Source organism: Nansenia antarctica, assembly GCF_963989245.1.
Source record: "Nansenia antarctica genome assembly, chromosome: 11".
NCBI classification, from domain to species: Eukaryota; Metazoa; Chordata; class Actinopteri; order Argentiniformes; family Microstomatidae; genus Nansenia; species Nansenia antarctica.
The window spans coordinates 29,909,964-29,929,204 of record NC_137681.1 but is presented as its reverse complement, the minus strand read 5'-3'; the positions used below and the strand labels follow the sequence as shown (position 1 = coordinate 29,929,204).

At 47.2% G+C, this 19,241-nt stretch overlaps 1 protein-coding gene across 1 annotated transcript in view; it reads left to right on the top strand.

Annotated features, from left to right (window-relative positions):
* ace (angiotensin I converting enzyme (peptidyl-dipeptidase A) 1) overlaps positions 1 to 19,241 on the top strand; it is a gene marked incomplete at both ends in the record, with an annotated part of 64,955 nt that overhangs the window by 32,279 nt on the left and 13,435 nt on the right. Inside the window, 9 exons of the mRNA XM_080542558.1 lie at positions 1,544 to 1,755; positions 2,429 to 2,565; positions 2,765 to 2,923; positions 3,751 to 3,838; positions 5,214 to 5,357; positions 5,878 to 6,069; positions 14,989 to 15,086; positions 15,454 to 15,626; positions 18,766 to 18,989. Coding sequence (XP_080398684.1) covers positions 1,544 to 1,755; positions 2,429 to 2,565; positions 2,765 to 2,923; positions 3,751 to 3,838; positions 5,214 to 5,357; positions 5,878 to 6,069; positions 14,989 to 15,086; positions 15,454 to 15,626; positions 18,766 to 18,989 — 1,427 coding nt within the window. The remainder of the gene's footprint in view (positions 1 to 1,543; positions 1,756 to 2,428; positions 2,566 to 2,764; positions 2,924 to 3,750; positions 3,839 to 5,213; positions 5,358 to 5,877; positions 6,070 to 14,988; positions 15,087 to 15,453; positions 15,627 to 18,765; positions 18,990 to 19,241) is intronic.

Sequence of the window (19,241 nt, the reverse complement as noted above, 5' to 3'; positions counted from 1 at the left end):
TTCAGCCACTGTGGCTGCTTGTAGAACAACAGCTTACATCTACACAAATTAGGTCGATCAAGTTCAGTTTGCTAGCTCTGCCTCCCAATAGTGTGTATCCAATCAAAAGACGTGCAGGTGCTGATCAGGTGGTCCGCCATACAGCAGGCTCCTTCGTCGGATTTGCTCGCCAACTCGAGATCTGACTACGGTACGCCACAGTTATTTTCTCGTTCACTTTAAATTACAATCTGTACTCGCGCCACTGTTGAATCTGCAGGCGGGCAGATTTCTTGGTACCCTGGCAACACAATATGGCTGAAATTATATGATTGGATAAAAGCTCTAACATCCCTCCAAATGGCTGGAAGCAGCGCAACCAAGAGGAAAGCTATGAAATAAAGAGAATAGACTACGGGAATAATTTAATACATATATCTAAATTAAATGTATATTCTGATGATGTTTAGGCCAGTAGAGAAGGCCTTGCTGGCCCTGACGGCCCACCACTGCATTACACCCTTTCTTCTTACCCACCACCCCAAACAACCACAACTCCTTCCAATCCATCTCCTCCACATACCCTCCTTCCCAGTTTCCACTAATCAGCTCTTTCATATTGGTCAATACCACTACGCCATCGTGACAATATGACTCTAAGTAGCCTGCTGCTGATATCACCACAGTAGTAAATATTCATTTACTAAAATATGAACATAACAACAATAACTGGGGCTAGTATGACCTAAGCATTTAATCGGTCAGCAATTTCTTGCCAAACCATTTCCCTCGCCTTGTTAATTGCGTCAGTATTGCACTATTAATATCTTGTTTTTCATCTTCATAAAGATTAGTAGGACTGCTGCGCAATAAGTGGGACCGCTGTGCAGGGTAGTATCTTCATTTCGACAGTTCGACTCTTCTGGGCTCTTTATGTCTGCGTGCATGCGCCCATATCGAGGATTTCTAAACCGGTGTTCTGTGAACACTGATGATTGAAGCCTGATCCTCGTTCGAGGAATCACCTGAGGCTTGAATCCCAATCACGAGTTGCCTGAACACGGTTTTTATTTTAATCGCTGATATACTAATCCAACGTACGTGGAATACCCCCCCTGGTTATGCAGTGTTGTTGCTGGTCAGTCTAGATGATGCTGGTTATGCAGTGTTGTTGCTGGTCAGTCTAGATGATGCTGGTTATGCAGTGTTGTTGCTGGTCAGTCTAGATGCTGGTTATGCAGTGTTGTTGCTGGTCAGTCTAGAAGATGATGCTGGTTATGCAGTGTTGTTGCTGGTCAGTCTAGAAGATGATGCTGGTTATGCAGTGTTGTTGCTGGTCAGTCTAGATGATGCTGGTTATGCAGTGTTGTTGCTGGTCAGTCTAGAAGATGATGCTGGTTATGCAGTGTTGTTGCTGGTCAGTCTAGATGATGCTGGTTATGCAGTGTTGTTGCTGATCAGTCTAGATGCTGGTTATGCAGTGTTGTTGCTGGTCAGTCTAGATGATGCTGGTTATGCAGTGTTGTTGCTGGTCAGTCTAGATGATGCTGGTTGTCTCTCTCAGGAAGGTCCTTAAGGCCGGCTCCTCCAGACCCTGGCCCGAGGTGCTCCAGGAGGCCCTGGGGACCAACAGGATGGACGCCGGCTCTCTGATGAAGTACTTCGACCCCATCGTCCAGTGGCTGGCCCAGCAGAACAAGGAACAGGACGAGACCATCGGCTGGCCCGACTTCAACTGGGTTCCTCCGGTACCAGAGGGCTACCCAGAGGACGTAGGTGAGACAGGGGGGGGAGGGGGGGGCTACCCAGAGGATGTAGGTGAGACAGGGGGGGGGGCTACCCAGATGATGTAGGTGAGACAGGAGGGGGGGGGGGGGGGGGGGGGGGGCTACCCAGAGGATGTAGGTGAGACAGGGGGGGGCTACCCAGAGGATGTAGGTGAGACAGGAGGGGGGGGGCTACCCAGAGGAGGTAGGTGAGACAGGAGGGGGGGGGGGCTACCCAGAGGAGGTAGGTGAGACAGGAGGGGGGGGGCTACCCAGAGGAGGTAGGTGAGACAGGAGAGGGGGGGGGGGCTAGCTGTCATTGTGAGGAGACGGATCTGGATTATAGATGACAACATAATATGGGATTAGGATTCAGACCAAAGTCAGTTTCCTGTCGGTTAGCAGGTCAAGTCAAGTCAAGTCATGTTTATTTATATAGCAAATTTACAATGACAAAACAGTGCTTAACAGATAAAAACACTAGTAAAAGAAAACAACAAATAAAAATACACTAAAACAAGGTGCAATACAGAATACAACAGGTGCAGAGATAAAAGTGCAGAAAAGTGCAGTTGTGGGGAGGCAGGCTCACCTCGGGTCAAAGGCCAGGGAGAAGAGGTACGTCTTCGCTAATGTTTGAAAAGCCTCGGTCCAACCTTCCTTACCTTTCCTTCTCTTTCCAGACAAGCTAGCGGACGAGGCGCAGGCTAAGACGTTCCTGGCAGAGTACAACAGCACGGCGGAGGTGGTGTGGAACGCCTACACTGAGGCATCATGGTCCTACAACACCAACATCACAGACGAGACCAGGAACAACATGGTGAACATGGAGGCTGCTCTCTGACTAGCTCTCTCTCTCTCTGTCTCTGTCTCTCTCTCTCTATCTCTCTCTCTCTGACTGTCTCTCTCTCTCTCTCTCTCTCTGTCTCTCTGACTGTGTGTCTGACTGTCTCTACTCTGAGTAAGTAAAGTGTGTGTGTGTGTGTGTGTGTGTGTGTGTGTGTGTGTTATGTCCCCAGCTCCAGAAGAACCTGGAGATGTCCAACCACACGCTGACGTACGGTCACCAGGCCCGGAACTACGACACCACGGACTTCCAGGACGCCGACGTCAAACGCATCATCAAGAAGCTCAGCGACATCGAGAGGGCGGGACTTCCTACCGAGGAGCTGGTAGAGGTGAGAAGGCCATTGGTTGTTCCGGTGTGATTGACAGATCACCTTCAAACATGATCACACTGAATCAGGCTACTCTGCATTGACCACAACAGATAATGAAAGTTAATAATAGAATAACGTTACTTCACTTATTTCTTTATTTTTCTGAAACGGGATATCTCAATTATGAGTCTGTAGTCCTTGGTGATGAGAGGGGGAAACGGCATGCTCTGACGTTCTGGGAAGAGATGTTCTAGGGGGAGGGGAATTGGGGGGTTAAAACGTTTACAATGTGGGGCGCTTAGGTGGCGTAGCGGGTTAAGCGTCGACCATGTAACCGCAGGGTTCCCGGTTCGATTCCGGCCGTGGGCATGTCTTGCATGTCATCCCTCCTCTCTCTCTCTCTCTCACCCATCCTTCCTGTCTAAATCTCTACTGTATCTGTCAATAAAAGGAAAAATATGAGTGGGACAAAAAAAAGGTTGCAATGTAAGGTTCTGACCAACTTTCCGATGTACCTATGTTAATGTTGTAAACATAAAATACGAAGATGGTTTGACATATCGTCACCGTCTTAAAATAATGGCTTACGTCCCTTTTGAGGAAAAAAACATGTTTTGGCCTATATATCATACTGTCTATTCTAGATTCGGTTCAGTTTATTCTGTTTTTCTCAAAACTTTACTTCAGCCATTATTGTAAGAAACTGACGATATGCAACTTTAGTATTGTCCAGTTTAGGAACCTTCCATGGTTGTGATGTGTGTGTAATGTGTGTGAACCTTCCATGGTTGTGATGTGTGTGAACCTTCCATGGTTGTAATGTGTGTGTGTCTTTGTCCTCCTAGTTCAACAACCTGCTGGCCACCATGGAGACCAAGTACAGCGTGGCTACGGTCTGCAGAGACAACGGGGAATGTCTTCCACTGGACCCAGGTAGGCTGGCTGGATCAGGGCTCCTAGCAGGAGAGGCTGGTAGAGGCTGGTGGAGGCTGGTAGAGGCTGGTGGAGGCTGGTAGAGGCTGGTAGAGGCTGGTGGAGGCTGGTGGAGGCTGGCCCAGGGCACCTAGCAGGGGAGGCTGGTAGAGGCTGGTGAAAGCTGGTAGAGGCTAGTAGAGGCTGGTGGAGGCTGGTGGAGGCTGGCCCAGGGAACCTAGCAGGGGAGGCTGGTGGAGGCTGGTGGAGGCTGGTGAAAGCTGGTAGAGGCTGGTAGAGGCTGGTAGAGGCTGGTGGAGGCTGGTGGAGGCTGGCCCAGGGCACCTAGCAGTAGAGGCTGGTGGAGGCTGGTGGAGGCTGGTAGAGGCTGGTAGAGGCTGGTGGAGGCTGGCCCAGGGAACCTAGCAGGGGAGGCTGGTGGAGGCTGGTAGAGGCTGGTGGAGGCTGGTAGAGGCTAGTGGAGGCTGGTAGAGGCTAGTAGAGGCTGGTGGAGGCTGGTGGAGGCTGGTGAAGGCTGGTAGAGGCTGGTAGAGGCTGGTAGAGGCTGGTGGAGGCTGGTGGAGGCTGGTAGAGGCTGGTAGAGGCTGGTAGAGGCTGGTGGAGGCTGGCCCAGGGAACCTAGCAGGGGAGGCTGGTGGAGGCTGGCATCGGAGGACTGGCTCATTGTGATGCGTGGAATGGATTGCATGCATTACAAGCCCATCCTCCGATTTCTACGTCCACCAGCCTCCCCTGGTACCCATTGACACTCACCTAAACTGTCCATCTCTTAGCTACTGTACAATACTGGATACTGTTATATGTGTATCTACTGTGTCTGATACGTAACACATTACAGGGACACTCGCTTATACAGCGGTTGCCAAGGGAAGGCAGTATTCTTTCTTAGATCCATTTCAAAAGGCCTGAAGGGAATAATGAGACAAAAGGGCTGCTGACATAATATCTCTGTCTACAGCCATGCTACTCACAGGCCAAGGGAGTGGTACAGTACTTAGTAAAAATGATAACAATGAACTTTATTGTTATAGCACATACAATTGTTGCTTCCCGAAACACGTCACAATGAGGTTCATTATATTTAGACGACTGAGATTACATAAACACTGTGACAAAACAGAAGTGAACAAAACAAACTTTCATATTGTGTTTCAGACCTCCAGGGGCTCACGATGGAGTCGCTAAAGACTAGGCTTTAGCTCAGAAGGCTAATACTAGGCTTTAGCTCAGAGGGCTAATACTAGGCTTTAGCTCAGAGGGCTAAGACTAGGCTTTAGCTCAGAGGGCTAAGACTAGGCTTTAGCTCAGAGGGCTAAGACTAGGCTTTAGCTCATAGGACTAACCCAGTCAGTCACACGTCTGCGTTGTGTTCCAGACCTCCAGAAGATCATGGCGGAGTCGAGAGACTACGACGAGCTGCTGTTCGCCTGGAAAGGCTGGAGAGATGCCGCTGGCAAGACGCTGCGTGAAGACTACAAACAATACGTAGCGCTAGCCAACAAGGCTGCCAGACTCAACGGTACTTGAACGCCTTCAAACAAAAAAGTATCTTATTAACACCACTGCTGCTGAAGGGTAGTAAGGGGGAGTGATGATTATTCTGGCTTCATGATAACGTATATCTGGTTTAGTTTGACATTCTGTGTACAGTATGACATTGATGTGACAGTCCAGCCATCTACGTTAACAAGAACGCGATTTACAATTCTGAATTACTGGGACATACCCCCTGGAGTAACTGAGGGCTTTACTGAAGGACACACTAGTGGTGATGTTGTTTCAGGCGGGATATGAACTTACAACCTTCCGCTCACCAGTCCAACTCACTATCCACTAGACCACTACCCCTCAACGAGTCGTTATGTTGACATGATATGCTACTCAGTCTATCATACATGGTATGATGATGAACCAAATAAAGACCATGTTATAGCATAATAAACAGTTGATACACCATGTTATAGCATAATAAAGGCTAACGCTATGTGACCATACCATGTTATGATGAAGTGCCGTCCCCCTACGCTGTCCGTCCGTAGGTCATTCTGACAACGGGGAGTTCTGGCGTTCCCTGTACGAGTCCTCCACCTTCGAGGCCGACCTGGAGCGCCTGTGGAAGGAACTGGAACCCCTCTACCTGAACGTGCACGCGTACGTGCGCAGAGCTCTCTACAAGAAGTACGGAGCCGAACACATCAACCTGAAGGGGCCAATCCCAGCTCATCTTCTAGGTAAGGGGCCAATCCCAGCCCATCTTGTAGGTAAGGGGCCAATCCCAGCCCATCTTGTAGGTAAGGGGCCAATCCCAGCCCATCTTCTAGGTAAGGGGCCAATCCCAGCCCATCTTCTAGGTAAGGGGCCAATCCCAGCCCATCTTCTAGGTAAGCAGCCAATCCCAGCCCATCTTCTAGGTAAGGGGCCAATCCCAGCCCATCTTCTAGGTAAGAGGCCAATCCCAGCCCATCTTGTAGGTAGTGTTGTTCCGATACCATTTTTTGATCCCGATACCGATACCTGACCGTGCAGTACTTGCCGATACCGAGTACCGATCCGATACCACGGCGTTTGAAAAAACAAAACAAAAAAACATGTTTTTTGAGCCGCATACTCACCTCGATGTAAAATTATTGCTAACACTTAGTCTGGCACTGCTCAAAACCTTTGTAAAACAGGAAAAAATACCAACAGAGAGTGAATGCTATAGAACTTTTTTTTATTGTCTACCTGGTATGGTGACAAGAAAATCAACCCCTTATAAAACCTGAAATGTGGCTCTCACAGATGCCAATCAGTGCAATAGCCATTTAAGATATAAAACAGTCGTAGTAGTCAGGGTTTCCGTTAGAAAAAATTGCCGCCGGACATCGTGTCCGGGAAGATTTCGATTTACCGGACAAACGTGATATATTCCGGTCATCATATTAAAATATAATAAATAAAAAATAAATAATAAAAATCATATATTTTTTTTTCAAATCTAATATAGCTGTTTGTCGCGGTGATTACTGTTGTGTAGCGGCCTATATATGCCATTTAATGTCTATTTCTCATCCGATACGATTAGATGCGAGCTATATAATATATAATAATATAACATGATTCGCATGCGCGCTATGCCATTATGTCCAGCGCTGAACGGGCGCCTCACTGGGAACTGAACAGACAGCATCGATCAATGAACGGACTCCACATTACGTTAACTGAAGTTTGTTAAATTGTTTGGGATTAATGTGAGTTTTCTATTTTCTCTTTCCAGTTTTACCCTTTTTTTATCAATAAAACAACATCATTTCTATAACCAGGTCTCGCTGGTTGGGAAGGCATTTCGTTTAGCTGCCTGTCAAATCATACTTAATCGGACTCGGGAGTATGACAATGAGGAGAACATAACTGTTTATTGAGAAACAATAGGCAGGCTGGGATACGTATATAAAGAAATACCACAATGTCTAGATGTATAACATTTTATTGAACAGTGCAAGCATGTAGGCTTCTGGCGTGACATCGTACCCATAATGTTCTTAGGGCTTGTTTGAAAAGCTTAGACTGAAAGTTAGTGCCCTGGTCAGATTGTATAACAAGAGGAAGACCGAATGTGGAAAAAACCGTTGTTAAAGCTTTCACCACTGAGCTGGCTGATATGTTACGCAACGGAACAGCTTCGGGAAAACGAGTAGCAGCGCACATAATAGTGAGCAAATACTGACTTCCACTTTTAGTCCTAGGCAAAGGTCCAACACAATCAATTATTACACGTTCAAATGGCTCCCCTATAGCAGGAATGGGATGCAATGGTGCGGGTGGAATGGATTGATTAGGCTTACCCGCCATCTGACAAGTATGGCAACAGCGGCAGTGCTTGGCAACATCCGCCTTCAGTCCGGGCCAAAAGAAATGTTTCAATATCAGCTGATAAGTTTTAGTTATACCTAAATGTCCTGACCACTGGCTCTCATGTGCTACAGATAACACCAGTGGCGGCTGGCCGATAGAGGGCGCTGGGGCGCCGCCCCCACCTTCACTTCCTAGTTGCGATTTGTAAAAGTTTTTTTTTTAAATAAACATTGTTTATTCACAAAATGCGGCTGATATTCTGTCGGCGCCTATCAGCATTCATTAAAAATCCTCCAATACAATAAACATTTTTATCTGTGTGTGTGTGTGTGTGTGTGTGTAAAACTCACTGTTAAAATACATAGGGAGAGAACGCGGGGCGCCGTGTCAATGCAAGTCTATGCCAGGACGAATACTTTTCGCTTACACGTGAGCTGTAGCAGCGCTCCAATTGGCTGTCTCTATTTCTTGGCCAGGACGCACATTTGTGCGCCCTGGCCAAGAAATCTCCGGTTGTATTGCAGACAATGCATTATGCTGAGGACTCCCGACTTCCGGTTTTCCGGACTTCGGGCTTCCGGAGTATTTTAAATGAACATTCGTAATGTCTGTCTCTGATGTTCATGGTCAATTAAATCAGCCTATTTTGTGCAACTAATAATGTTCCCGCTAATGGGTTAACCAAGCAGCCTTGCACCTAACGTGCAAGCACCTATCTTCGAACTATTCATAGCAATATGCGCGGGGCAAGGCGGAGGTACGGGTAAACACGGCTCATGTTCTGTCATCAAAGGTAAGAGTTGGTTTTCTTTAACTCAGCTGATGCATTGTTGTGTTTCTGACATGGTCTGGTTGTGTTTCTGACATGGTCTGGTTGTGTTACAGACATGGTCTGGTTGTATTTCTGACATGGTCTGGTTGTGTTACAGACATGGTCTGGTTGTGTTACAGACATGGTCTGGTTGTGTTACAGTCATGGTCTGGTTGTGTTTCTGACATGGTCTGGTTGTGTTACAGACATGGTCTGGTTGTGTTACAGTCATGGTCTGGTTGTGTTACAGACATGGTCTGGTTGTGTTACAGACATGGTCTGGTTGTGTTTCTGACATGGTCTGGTTGTGTTTCTGACATGGTCTGGTTGTGTTACAGTCATGGTCTGGTTGTGTTACAGTCATGGTCTGGTTGTGTTACAGTCATGGTCTGGTTGTGTTACAGACATGGTCTGGTTGTGTTTCTGACATGGTCTGGTTGTGTTACAGTCATGGTCTGGTTGTGTTACAGTCATGGTCTGGTTGTGTTTCTGACATGGTCTGGTTGTGTTTCTGACATGGTCTGGTTGTGTTTCTGACATGGTCTGGTTGTGATACAGACATGGTCTGGTTGTGTTTCTGACATGGTCTGGTTGTGTTTCTGACATGGTCTGGTTGTGTTTCTGACATGGTCTGGTTGTGATACAGACATGGTCTGGTTGTGTTTCTGACATGGTCTGGTTGTGTTTCTGACATGGTCTGGTTGTGTTTCTGACATGGTCTGGTTGTGATACAGACTTGGTCTGGTTGTGATACAGACATGGTCTGGTTGTGTTTCTGACATGGTCTGGTTGTGTTTCTGACATGGTCTGGTTGTGTTTCTGACATGGTCTGGTTGTGATACAGACATGGTCTGGTTGTGTTTCTGACATGGTCTGGTTGTGTTTCTGACATGGTCTGGTTGTGTTTCTGACATGGTCTGGTTGTGTTTCTGACATGGTCTGGTTGTGATACATCATTGAATGTGTTGACCTGCTGTGATGTGTTGACCACCATCACTCTCCATCATCATCCATCATGTGTCTATGAAATAGATAGTTACTGTACTACTGACTGCAGCATTCATCTCTGCTCATTGATGTAGCCATGTCACACAGACACATAGTACACATATGCATCTGCTACCTTTATTAACCTGAGTGTAGCTGTGAGGCCTGTACTAGCCTTGTTGACTAGACTTCCTCCTTGTCTGACACTGGGTATTGGACCGTACCGACGTCCATAGACCGGTCACTCTTCCACCTCAGTGTCTGTAGTTGACGGGGTAACTTCTCCATGGCCCACACGGTCATTTTAAGGGTGAAAGTTGAAATTATACAGTGGTTGTAATGCCAGTGCGTGTTTTATGCGCGTGCACGCGAAAAAAAATCGTGCGCGCGCGAAAGAGGACCCCCCGCCACACTGCTGTGCCCCACCCAACATTTTTTGCACCAGCCGCCACTGGATAACACCTGTTGTCTATAACCCACAGGCACAACCACTTGTTTTACAGTATTCCACTCACAACCATTTGCATTAGGAGGAGACCATTTACGCATTAATATCCCATCGTTAAGGAAATAAACTACGTTGCCCCCTATTTCAGATTCCTCACTAGCTGCATGTAAAAAACATTTGTTTAATGACTGATCAGCTACTTGAGCGACACGCAATCGCTCGCCAGTTACAGGCAGAGATAGGCTGTCAGCGGATGGTATGGTAGGACTCGGGGAGGATGGTAACTCTACCACTTTCTCCCTGGGAGCAGGCCCGGATTAACCCCCTAGGGTGCCCTAGGGTGACCAGACTTGATGTGTGCCCCCCCCCCCAACACACACACCCTCCTACTTTGCAAGTGAAAGTGTGATATTTACGGTTGGTAAATGGTTATGGTTACAAAGAGCATATAACTACAGTACAGGCTCATCACAGTCGGGCCTAATGCCGTAGTATAGCCTTTACACTGATGCTCAAATCTGAATGCAACTCACATCACAATGCAACACGACTTTCTATATATAGGCTAATTATTTCCATCATAAATGGCCTGAGACTACATGCTAAACCATAACAAAGGGGGAAAATGCACATACTGTATACTACAATAAAACAAGCTCAATACCAACCAAGTCCAATAACGACTGTTGCAGGCATATAAGAATAAGAACATATTTTCTGTCAGCATTAATGAAGCGTACTACAGGTACCGGTATTATGGAAATAAACAGCGCTAGCTCTCTCTTTGCCGCTCTGCTCACCTTCGTGATGCTGTATCAGACGTAGGCTATAGCCCTGTGATGCTGTATCAGACGTAGGCTATAGCCCTGTGCATCACACAGTTTACCTCAGCCACAGCCTCATATTAGCCCCAAATAATCATAAGTAAGCCTTACCTTTAGCAGAACTTATTTTTTCTTGATTTTACGCAGGCAAAGTCGTTTACTAAATCCTCAAAGTCCATCTCTTTGACCAACTCGGATTCAATTGCCAGCAGGGAATCTTATTATTATCAGGCCTCTCTTATTGCACTATAGTTCTCTCTCAACGCTTTGGCAGAGTCAGTCCTACAACTCCATCTAGTACTGGACAGTGGTTTTAGAGTCCTGCTGATGTTGAGGGTTGATTGGGAGTGGAGACAGGTGTGCAGGTTTGGCTGATGATCTAATTAGTGGGGACAAGCCTCACCTGCAGCGGAGAGCACGCTGTGCTCGAGCTGTGGGGGCGGGGGAGGGCGTGTGTGGAGGCCCAGCCGTAACACTGGGGGGGGGGGCACTTACACCAAACTCGCAATTATTTATCTTTTTATACACGATAGCCTAAATATAACCGTTAGTTTTGTACCTGTGTGGATGACTTCCAGTAAATATAGCCTATATTTTTAAAATGTGCGCAAAATATTTTAAAGGTCTCTTCATTGTCCGAATAATTTGGTGCCCCCCCATTGGCTGGTGCCCCAGGGCATTCACCCGATGCAATATATGGATAATCCGGGCTTGCCTGGGAGAAGCTGAAACAATCGGGTTCTCATCCCTTTCAGAAAAGGCTTGCATAATCACACTATCACAGAGAGAAACATAGCTATCCTCCTCTCTGCCTCGACTCGATTGTGCACGAGTTATAGCGCACACCGGAAACAACCGCTGTTTCGCATAGGCAGCCTACACATTAGGAGTCATCATCATGCCGGTGTCAAATCATATCATAATAAAAGAAATACATAGCCTATATATTCGTCTTTTTTTAAAATAGAAGGAATCAGAATGTGAACTTTAGCGAATTGTATTCAAATTGTGCTTAGAGGGAATTATTTTCACCGGACATTTATGTCCGACGAGTTTTCAATTTGTCGGACTTCAACAAATTTTACCGGACAAAGACCGGTAATTACCGGTTAACGGAAACCCTGGTAGTAGTAGTGCAACAGCAAGTGAACATTTACAAACAAAATAACTTTAAGATATAAAACAGTCGTAGTAGTAGTGCAACAGCTAGTAAACAATTACAAACAAAATAACTTTAAGATATAAAACAGTCGTAGTAGTAGTGCAACAGCAAGTGAACATTTACAAACAAAATAACTTTAAGATATAAAACAGTCGTAGTAGTAGTGGGGCTCCTCCTCGACGGTCTGGAACCTTTTGTCGACAGCCGCTAGTAGGGTTGCTTTCATTGTTTTTATCCCGCTGTCCTCCTCGGTCTCTCGGGTCAACAGTCGCTTCAGTACCACCACCGTGGGGACGACTTCAGACGCGATGGAGGTGCTAAAGCTGATTTGTTTCGTAATCTCCTCGAATGGAGCCAGGACGATGTTTACTTTTTCAAGTAAAGCCCACTGGTTGGTACTCAGGGCGTGTTTGTTTTTCAGCATGCTTGTTTGTTTTTCCGCGATAGTGAAAAGCTGCCACGCCATTGGTTGAGAGCAGCTGCTCTGGGCCAATAGCGTTCCAGCAGAGGAGCATGCCTGGGCATGTCTGGGCATGTCTGTGTTAGGAAGGCTGTGTCAGGCTACTATAGCAGACAAGCTGAGAAAAACGCAACGTACTGCGTTTGAACAAGAGTTTGGTATCGGGTGTTATTATTTGTTAGTACTCGCCGATACCGATACCAGCATTTTTGTGCGTATCGGTGGCCATGCCGATACTAGTATCGGTATCGGAACAACACTACTTGTAGTTAAGGGGCCAATCCCAGCCCATCTTGTAGGTAAGGGGCCAATCCTAGCCCATCTTCTAGGTAAGGGGCCAATCCCAGCTCATCTTGTAGGTAAGGGGCCAATCCCAGCCCATCTTGTAGGTAAGGGGCCAATCCTAGCCCATCTTCTAGGTAAGGGGCCAATCCCAGCTCATCTTGTAGGTAAGCAGCCAATCCCAGCTCATCTTGTAGGTACGGTATGTCTCAGGTTATAGCCTAGGGGGTGGTCTAGCAGTGGGTGTACGGTAGTTTGATTGAAGCGTTGCCTCTTTTAATTAGTAAATTAAGGTGAGTTTATTTAGCATTTCAATGTGCAGGGCCCTACTTCGTATTGTACAGCACTATGAGCTGCATTCTTATGTATGAAAGGTGCTATATAAATACAACTTCTTCTTCTTCTTCTTTTTCTTCTTCTTCTTATTACCACTAAAGGATGTGCATTTTTGATAGCACATTGCTAGTGTGTAGCACCGCAGCGGCCACATTGGGAAACAATGGCCTTGTGTCTGTGTGCGATGACGCCTCCCATATCCACACTAGCATACTAGCACTAGCATACCACAGAGAGCCAGCCAGGGTATCGGTCGTGCATTCTAAGTGTTATGGTACTCTAGTGTGGACATTGGAACATAGCCCAGGTCCCACTACCCTCTTCTCTTTCTGTCTTTCTTACATTCCCTCTCTCTCTCTCTCTCTCTCTCTCTCTATCCCCCCCCCCCCCGACCGCCTCACTCTCTGTAGCAAAAAAGACACTAAAAAGTGTGAGAAGTTCTCCCTTTCAGAAACAGTCCTGCTCGAACATGTTAAAACGAACCGGAGACTCCCAACAAGGCTAAGGCTTCTAAGCTTCTAAGCTCTGTTGCCAAAGCTCTGCTTGTATGCACCGAGCGGCGTTCTCGCATTGATATTCTGCTGCTGTGTGTCTGTGGCTCCTGGGGAACGGGCAGGGTTTCATTTGCTTTTCAGAAGCGGGGAGCGTGACATTTCGTGTGACAGTTCCACACGGCTTAGGGGATCTGGGGGGGGGGGGGGACTGGGTCCAAAAACTCAAATCCCCACTGACTTTAAAACTCTGCCTCTCAGTGAGGTACGGCACCGGTAGGAATCGTAGCCGTAGCCAATCCCACTAGCACGGCTTTAGTCATGAATGAAACGTCAAGGCCGGGCGCGCATGGATTGGAAATCTTCACTAGCACGCCACACAGATTAAAGCCATGTCCGCTGTTGGCCGAGCCGTATGCTAGCTAGTGTGGACACTGGAATACAGAAGGAGGATGAGGGGGAGGCTGTGGTGCAGGAGGGAGAGGCTGGTGGAGGTAGAGGCTGTGGCTCAGGAGGTAGAGGCTGGTGGAGGTAGAGGCTGTGGCTCAGGAAGTAGAGGCTGGTGGAGGTCGAGGCTGGTGGAGGTAGAGGCTGTGGCTCAGGAGGTAGAGGCTGGTGGAGGTAGAGGCTAGTGGAGATAGAGGCTGTGGCTCAGGAGGTAGAGGCTGGTGGAGGTAGAGGCTGTGTCTCAGTAGGTAAAGCTGGCACATGTCGAAGTGTCTTTGGGCAAGACACTGAACCCCAAATTGCTGTTAAGACACGGGGGCGAGGGGGCTCAAGGACACGACAATGGAGGCTGAATACTGTGAAGCCCCGTAGGGTATTTATTTACAGTGAAGGGGGGGTGGAAAAACAGGGATGAAGAGTCCGGGGGTTTCAGCCTGGCGGGCTGGGGTAGTGGCTGGCGTGAGCTGTAGAGGAACAGAGAACAAGGGTAAGTCTCTACAGTAGGCTAGTACGATAATCACAATAATAGTATCGAGGGCTAAGTACACGACTGGTAACAGATAATACTTGCCAGGCCATTCTTAGGGAAGAACTGACGATGAGTGAAGGGAAGTCCAGAGTAGATGTAGGCAGAGGGTTGATTGGGAGTGGAGACAGGTGTGCTGGTTTGGCTGATGATCTAATTAGTGGGGACAAGCCTCACCTGCGGCGGAGAGCACGCTGTGCTCGAGCTGTGGGGGCGGGTGCTCGAGTTGTGGGGGCGGGGGAGGGCGTCTGTGGAGGACCAGCCGTAACAATTGCTCCCAATGAGCGGGGCCGGCGCCTTGCATGGTAGCTTGCCGCCGTTGGTGTGTGAATGTGTGTGTGAATGGGTGAATGAGAGGCCGTTGTGAAGCGCTTTGGAATAAGGCGCTATACAAGTCAGTCCATTTGTGATGAGAGATATTTGTCAATGTGTCAATGCCTTTGCCAATTGCCTCTGAGGGGATGAATGATGTCGTGTTGATTTGAGTGTGTGTGTATCCTGTGTGTGTGTGTGTGTGTGTGTGTGTGTGTGTCTCTCCTCAGGGAACATGTGGGCACAGACGTGGTCTGGCATCATGGACCTGGCCATCCCCTACCCTGACGCCACGCAAGTCGACGCCACGCCAGCTATGATCGCCAAGGTAAACACTGACGCACCGCGACCGCTGCACTGGCCCGGCCAGAACCAGGAAGTCACTCTGCTGCACTGGCCGGGCCAGAACCAGGAAGTCACTCTGCCAGCGTCTAGGGGGGGACTGGGCTGGAGCTCCTGAGGCCTGTGGAAACACACACACACACACACATGCACACACACACGCGTGTACAAACATACACACAGGCATGCACGCACACACGTGCACACTCACTCACGCGCACACACACATGCACACACATGCACACACACGCACGCGCACACACACATGCACACTCACACACACTCGTACAAACACGCACACACGCACACACACACACACACTCACAGGGTCTTTGCGCTCTCCTCTCCCTCAGGGCTGGGATGCCGTCAGGATGTTCCAGGAGTCTGATGGCTTCTTCACGTCTCTGGGGCTGACGCCCATGCCTCAGGAGTTCTGGAACAAGTCTATGCTGGAGAAGCCTTCTGACGGGCGCCAGGTGGTCTGCCACGCCTCGGCCTGGGACTTCTACAACCGCAAAGACTTCAGGTACCATGCTAACATGCTAATAAACACTTCAGGTACCATGCTAACATGCTAATAAAGACTTCAGGTACCATGCTAACATGCTAATTAACACTTCAGGTACCATGCTAACATCAGGGCTCTCAAGTCTCACACATTGGGCGTGAGACACACGCATTTCAACCCGTTCACATGCTCACACGCCACACCTTGTATTTCTCACGCAGAGAAATTAACAGGGGCGCCCACCAAGTTGCGCCGCTATTTTTTTTGAATAGAACAGGTAGAGAATCAAGTGAGTTCCCTCTGGTTCACCTAGAGTTCAGATGGCCAAGCACCAGCTAATCAAATAAAAATATATAGCTACCGAACAGCCAATCAGAAAATAATAGCATTGCTGTATCCGGGTAACATTTTTATATTCCCGCTACAACAAACAACGTTCTGATTCCAACGACACTGGCTGACTGGAGCTATTGATTCAGATGCTCGCTACACAGAAGAGGACAGATCATTTGAATTGATCATTCACATCTCGAAGTGGCTACAGACTGGTCGACGTGGGAGAAGACCTTATCCTTTGACGCTGAGACTAGGGTTGCCACCTTTCAGTCAGAGAAATAAGGGACACCCCTCGCAGTAGGGGCCCCACTCCTCGGGACCACGACCACCACGGGCCCAAGGGCGGGGTGGGGGCGCCAGTGCTAGTAAATCATAAGTTAAACATCGTTTCAATAAAGCCTTAAGGGCTGCCAAGTTTCACCAAAAGTTTGGAGTGAGATTTTTTGGCGGTGGAGCGACCCAAAACTGTGCACGTTTTGGCAGCGGCGGCCCCTCTCTCCCACACAATTATTTGTGCTAGTTTCCTGCAATTTTACATGTTGTTCATAATAAACCAGCACAAAAAAAAAAAATGGAATATTTGATAAAACAAGACAAATTCAGACAATATATCATATTTATGTAAGTCTTAATAAACAAATACAGTAGCCTACAGAGTCTAAAAGAAAATTGGGCCCCATCAACAGGACTCAGCCCCTTGGTCAGCAGCAGAAAGACCCTTGGTCATCATTTGGCGATTTTTTTTTTTGAGGGACCCCCAATTGTTGTATTTGTATTGTACATTGTAATTATTATTATTAATAATAATAATAATAACAATGTTAGCCTATATTATGTTACAGTAGAGAAACAAAAAACAGTTACCAAAACTGTAAAGTTGCAAAGTAGGCCTATCATCTCACCCAAATTAAGTGAATATTAAGTGAATAGGCCTATTTAAGAAACGGTATGCCATAGTGTCTTTGAGATAAAGGATACAATCCGTTTTCACACTCGTGTTGAATAACAGAAGATTAATGGAGGGGGGAAAACATGAGTGTGAGGACGGAGGATGATGAGCAAAGTCCCATCACGGATATTTCACTGCCAATCTCTCCTCCATCACCCCGAAAAAGAGAACAGAGGATGAAACAACTTGTGATTTGAAAGTACCAGGCTACCAGATACGTATGCACATTTTTTGCAACCAGGGTTGCCAGACGGAATTGACAATTTCCAGCCCAACCAGTCTAAAAGCTGCCGAATCCACCCGTCCAGTGTGACCAAAAGTAGCCCAATCTGGCAACACTGCTTGCTACGTTCTAAGACTTACATGCAGCTCGCGTGAAGACAGGTTCTTCCAGCAGCGCGCGCCTCCCGCTTCGATTGCAGACTCAAGTTAACGCGCGTGCAGAAAGATGCCACGAAACTCGTGTCCGGTAGCTTTATTTAAAGGAATTTTACAAATAAAAGACTTGGCAGCTCTGTATGATATATTGGCGGAATCACGCAATGTGGGTGGATTGAAAATACGGAACAAACAGCGTTCCGTATTGGTTCAAAACGGGACGCATCTTTTAACTGTCAGATACGGAACGATTCCGTATTTTAAGGGACGGGTGGCAACCCTAGCTGAGACTGTGTGTGTGTGTGTGATTTCTTTTTTTTTCTTTTTTTTACAAATTGATGTCATTTATCAGATCAGACCCCCCCCCCCCCCCCCCCCCCCGCCAAAATCTCACTCTGAACTCTGTTCAAAACTTGAGAGCCCTGTAACATGCTAATAAAGACTGCAGGTACCATGCTAATAAAGACTTCAGGTACCATGCTAATAAAGACTTCAGGTACCATGCTAACATGCTAATAAAGACTGCAGGTACCATGCTAACATGCTAATAAAGACTTCAGGTACCATGCTAACATGCTAATAAAGACTTCAGGTACCATGCTAACATGCTAATAAACACTTCAGGTACCATGCTAACATGCTAATAAAGACTTCAGGTACCATGCTAACATGCTAATAAAGACTTCAGGTACCATGCTAACATGCTAATAAAGACTTCAGGTACCATGCTAACATGCCAATAAAGACTTCAGGTACCATGCTAACATGCTAATAAAGACTTCAGGTACCATGCTAATAAAGACTTCAGGTACCATGCTAACATGCTAATAAAGACTTCAGGTACCATGCTAACATGCTAATTAACACTTCAGGTACCATGCTAACATGCTAATCAAGACATCAGGTACCATGCTAACATGCTAATCAAGACTTCAGGTACCATGCTAACATGCTAATAAAGACTTCAGGTACCATGCTAACCTTTTCGGGATAGCCTTCTTGGCGGCTACAATTGTGACGGTTTCTCAGGGAGATACCAAATACCAAGGATCCAGTTGTGACAGCAGCTGGTGAAAGCAGGAACAAGTCGGCAACTGACCAAATGTTCAGACTTTTATTCTGAAAAATCGAAATAAATGTCAACGTTGTTGAAAATCAATGACACACTCGCTAGTCAAGTACTACCTAGTTAGTGTGGTTAACTAGGTAGTAGTGGGGATTACTCACCAATTCATTGCATTGCAATGTTTTGGCTTGACTAGCAAGTGTGTCATTGATTTTCAACGTTTTTCAGAATAAAAGTCAGAACATTTTGATTGGTTGCCGACTTGTTCCCGCTTTCACCAACTGCTGTCATATTACAACACAAGGAGTTGAAACCGCTTGGTGTAATTGTTTAAACGGTATATAAGACGAAGGGTCGCACCATAATATAAATATGACAACATGGTTCATTCAAATGATGAATTCTTTATTGTTCCAAATCGTCTCAAGGATCAAACAGTGCACGGTGGTAACCATGGACGACCTGGTCACCGTGCACCACGAGATGGGCCACGTGCAGTACTTCCTGCAGTACAAGGACCAGCCCATCAGCTTCCGTGACGGCGCCAACCCGGGCTTCCACGAGGCCATCGGGGACGTGCTGGCGCTGTCCGTGGCCACGCCCAAACACCTGCAGACCATCGGCCTGCTGGACAAGGTGGAGAACGACCCAGGTGAGCCCAGATTATGGTGCCCCTTACACTGCCCTAACTGTTAGGTAGCATGTAGCATCTTAACACTAGAACAAACTTATTCTGCCTTACCTGTCAGGTAGCATGTAGCATCTTAACGTTGTATGACGTCTCTCTGTCTGCCACACACAAGTTTAACACTAGAACAGCCGTGTCTTTTTTACCTACTACCTACTACTTTTTTACCGCCTCGGGGGTCAAATGACCATAGTCTTTACAATGGAAAGTTGCTAC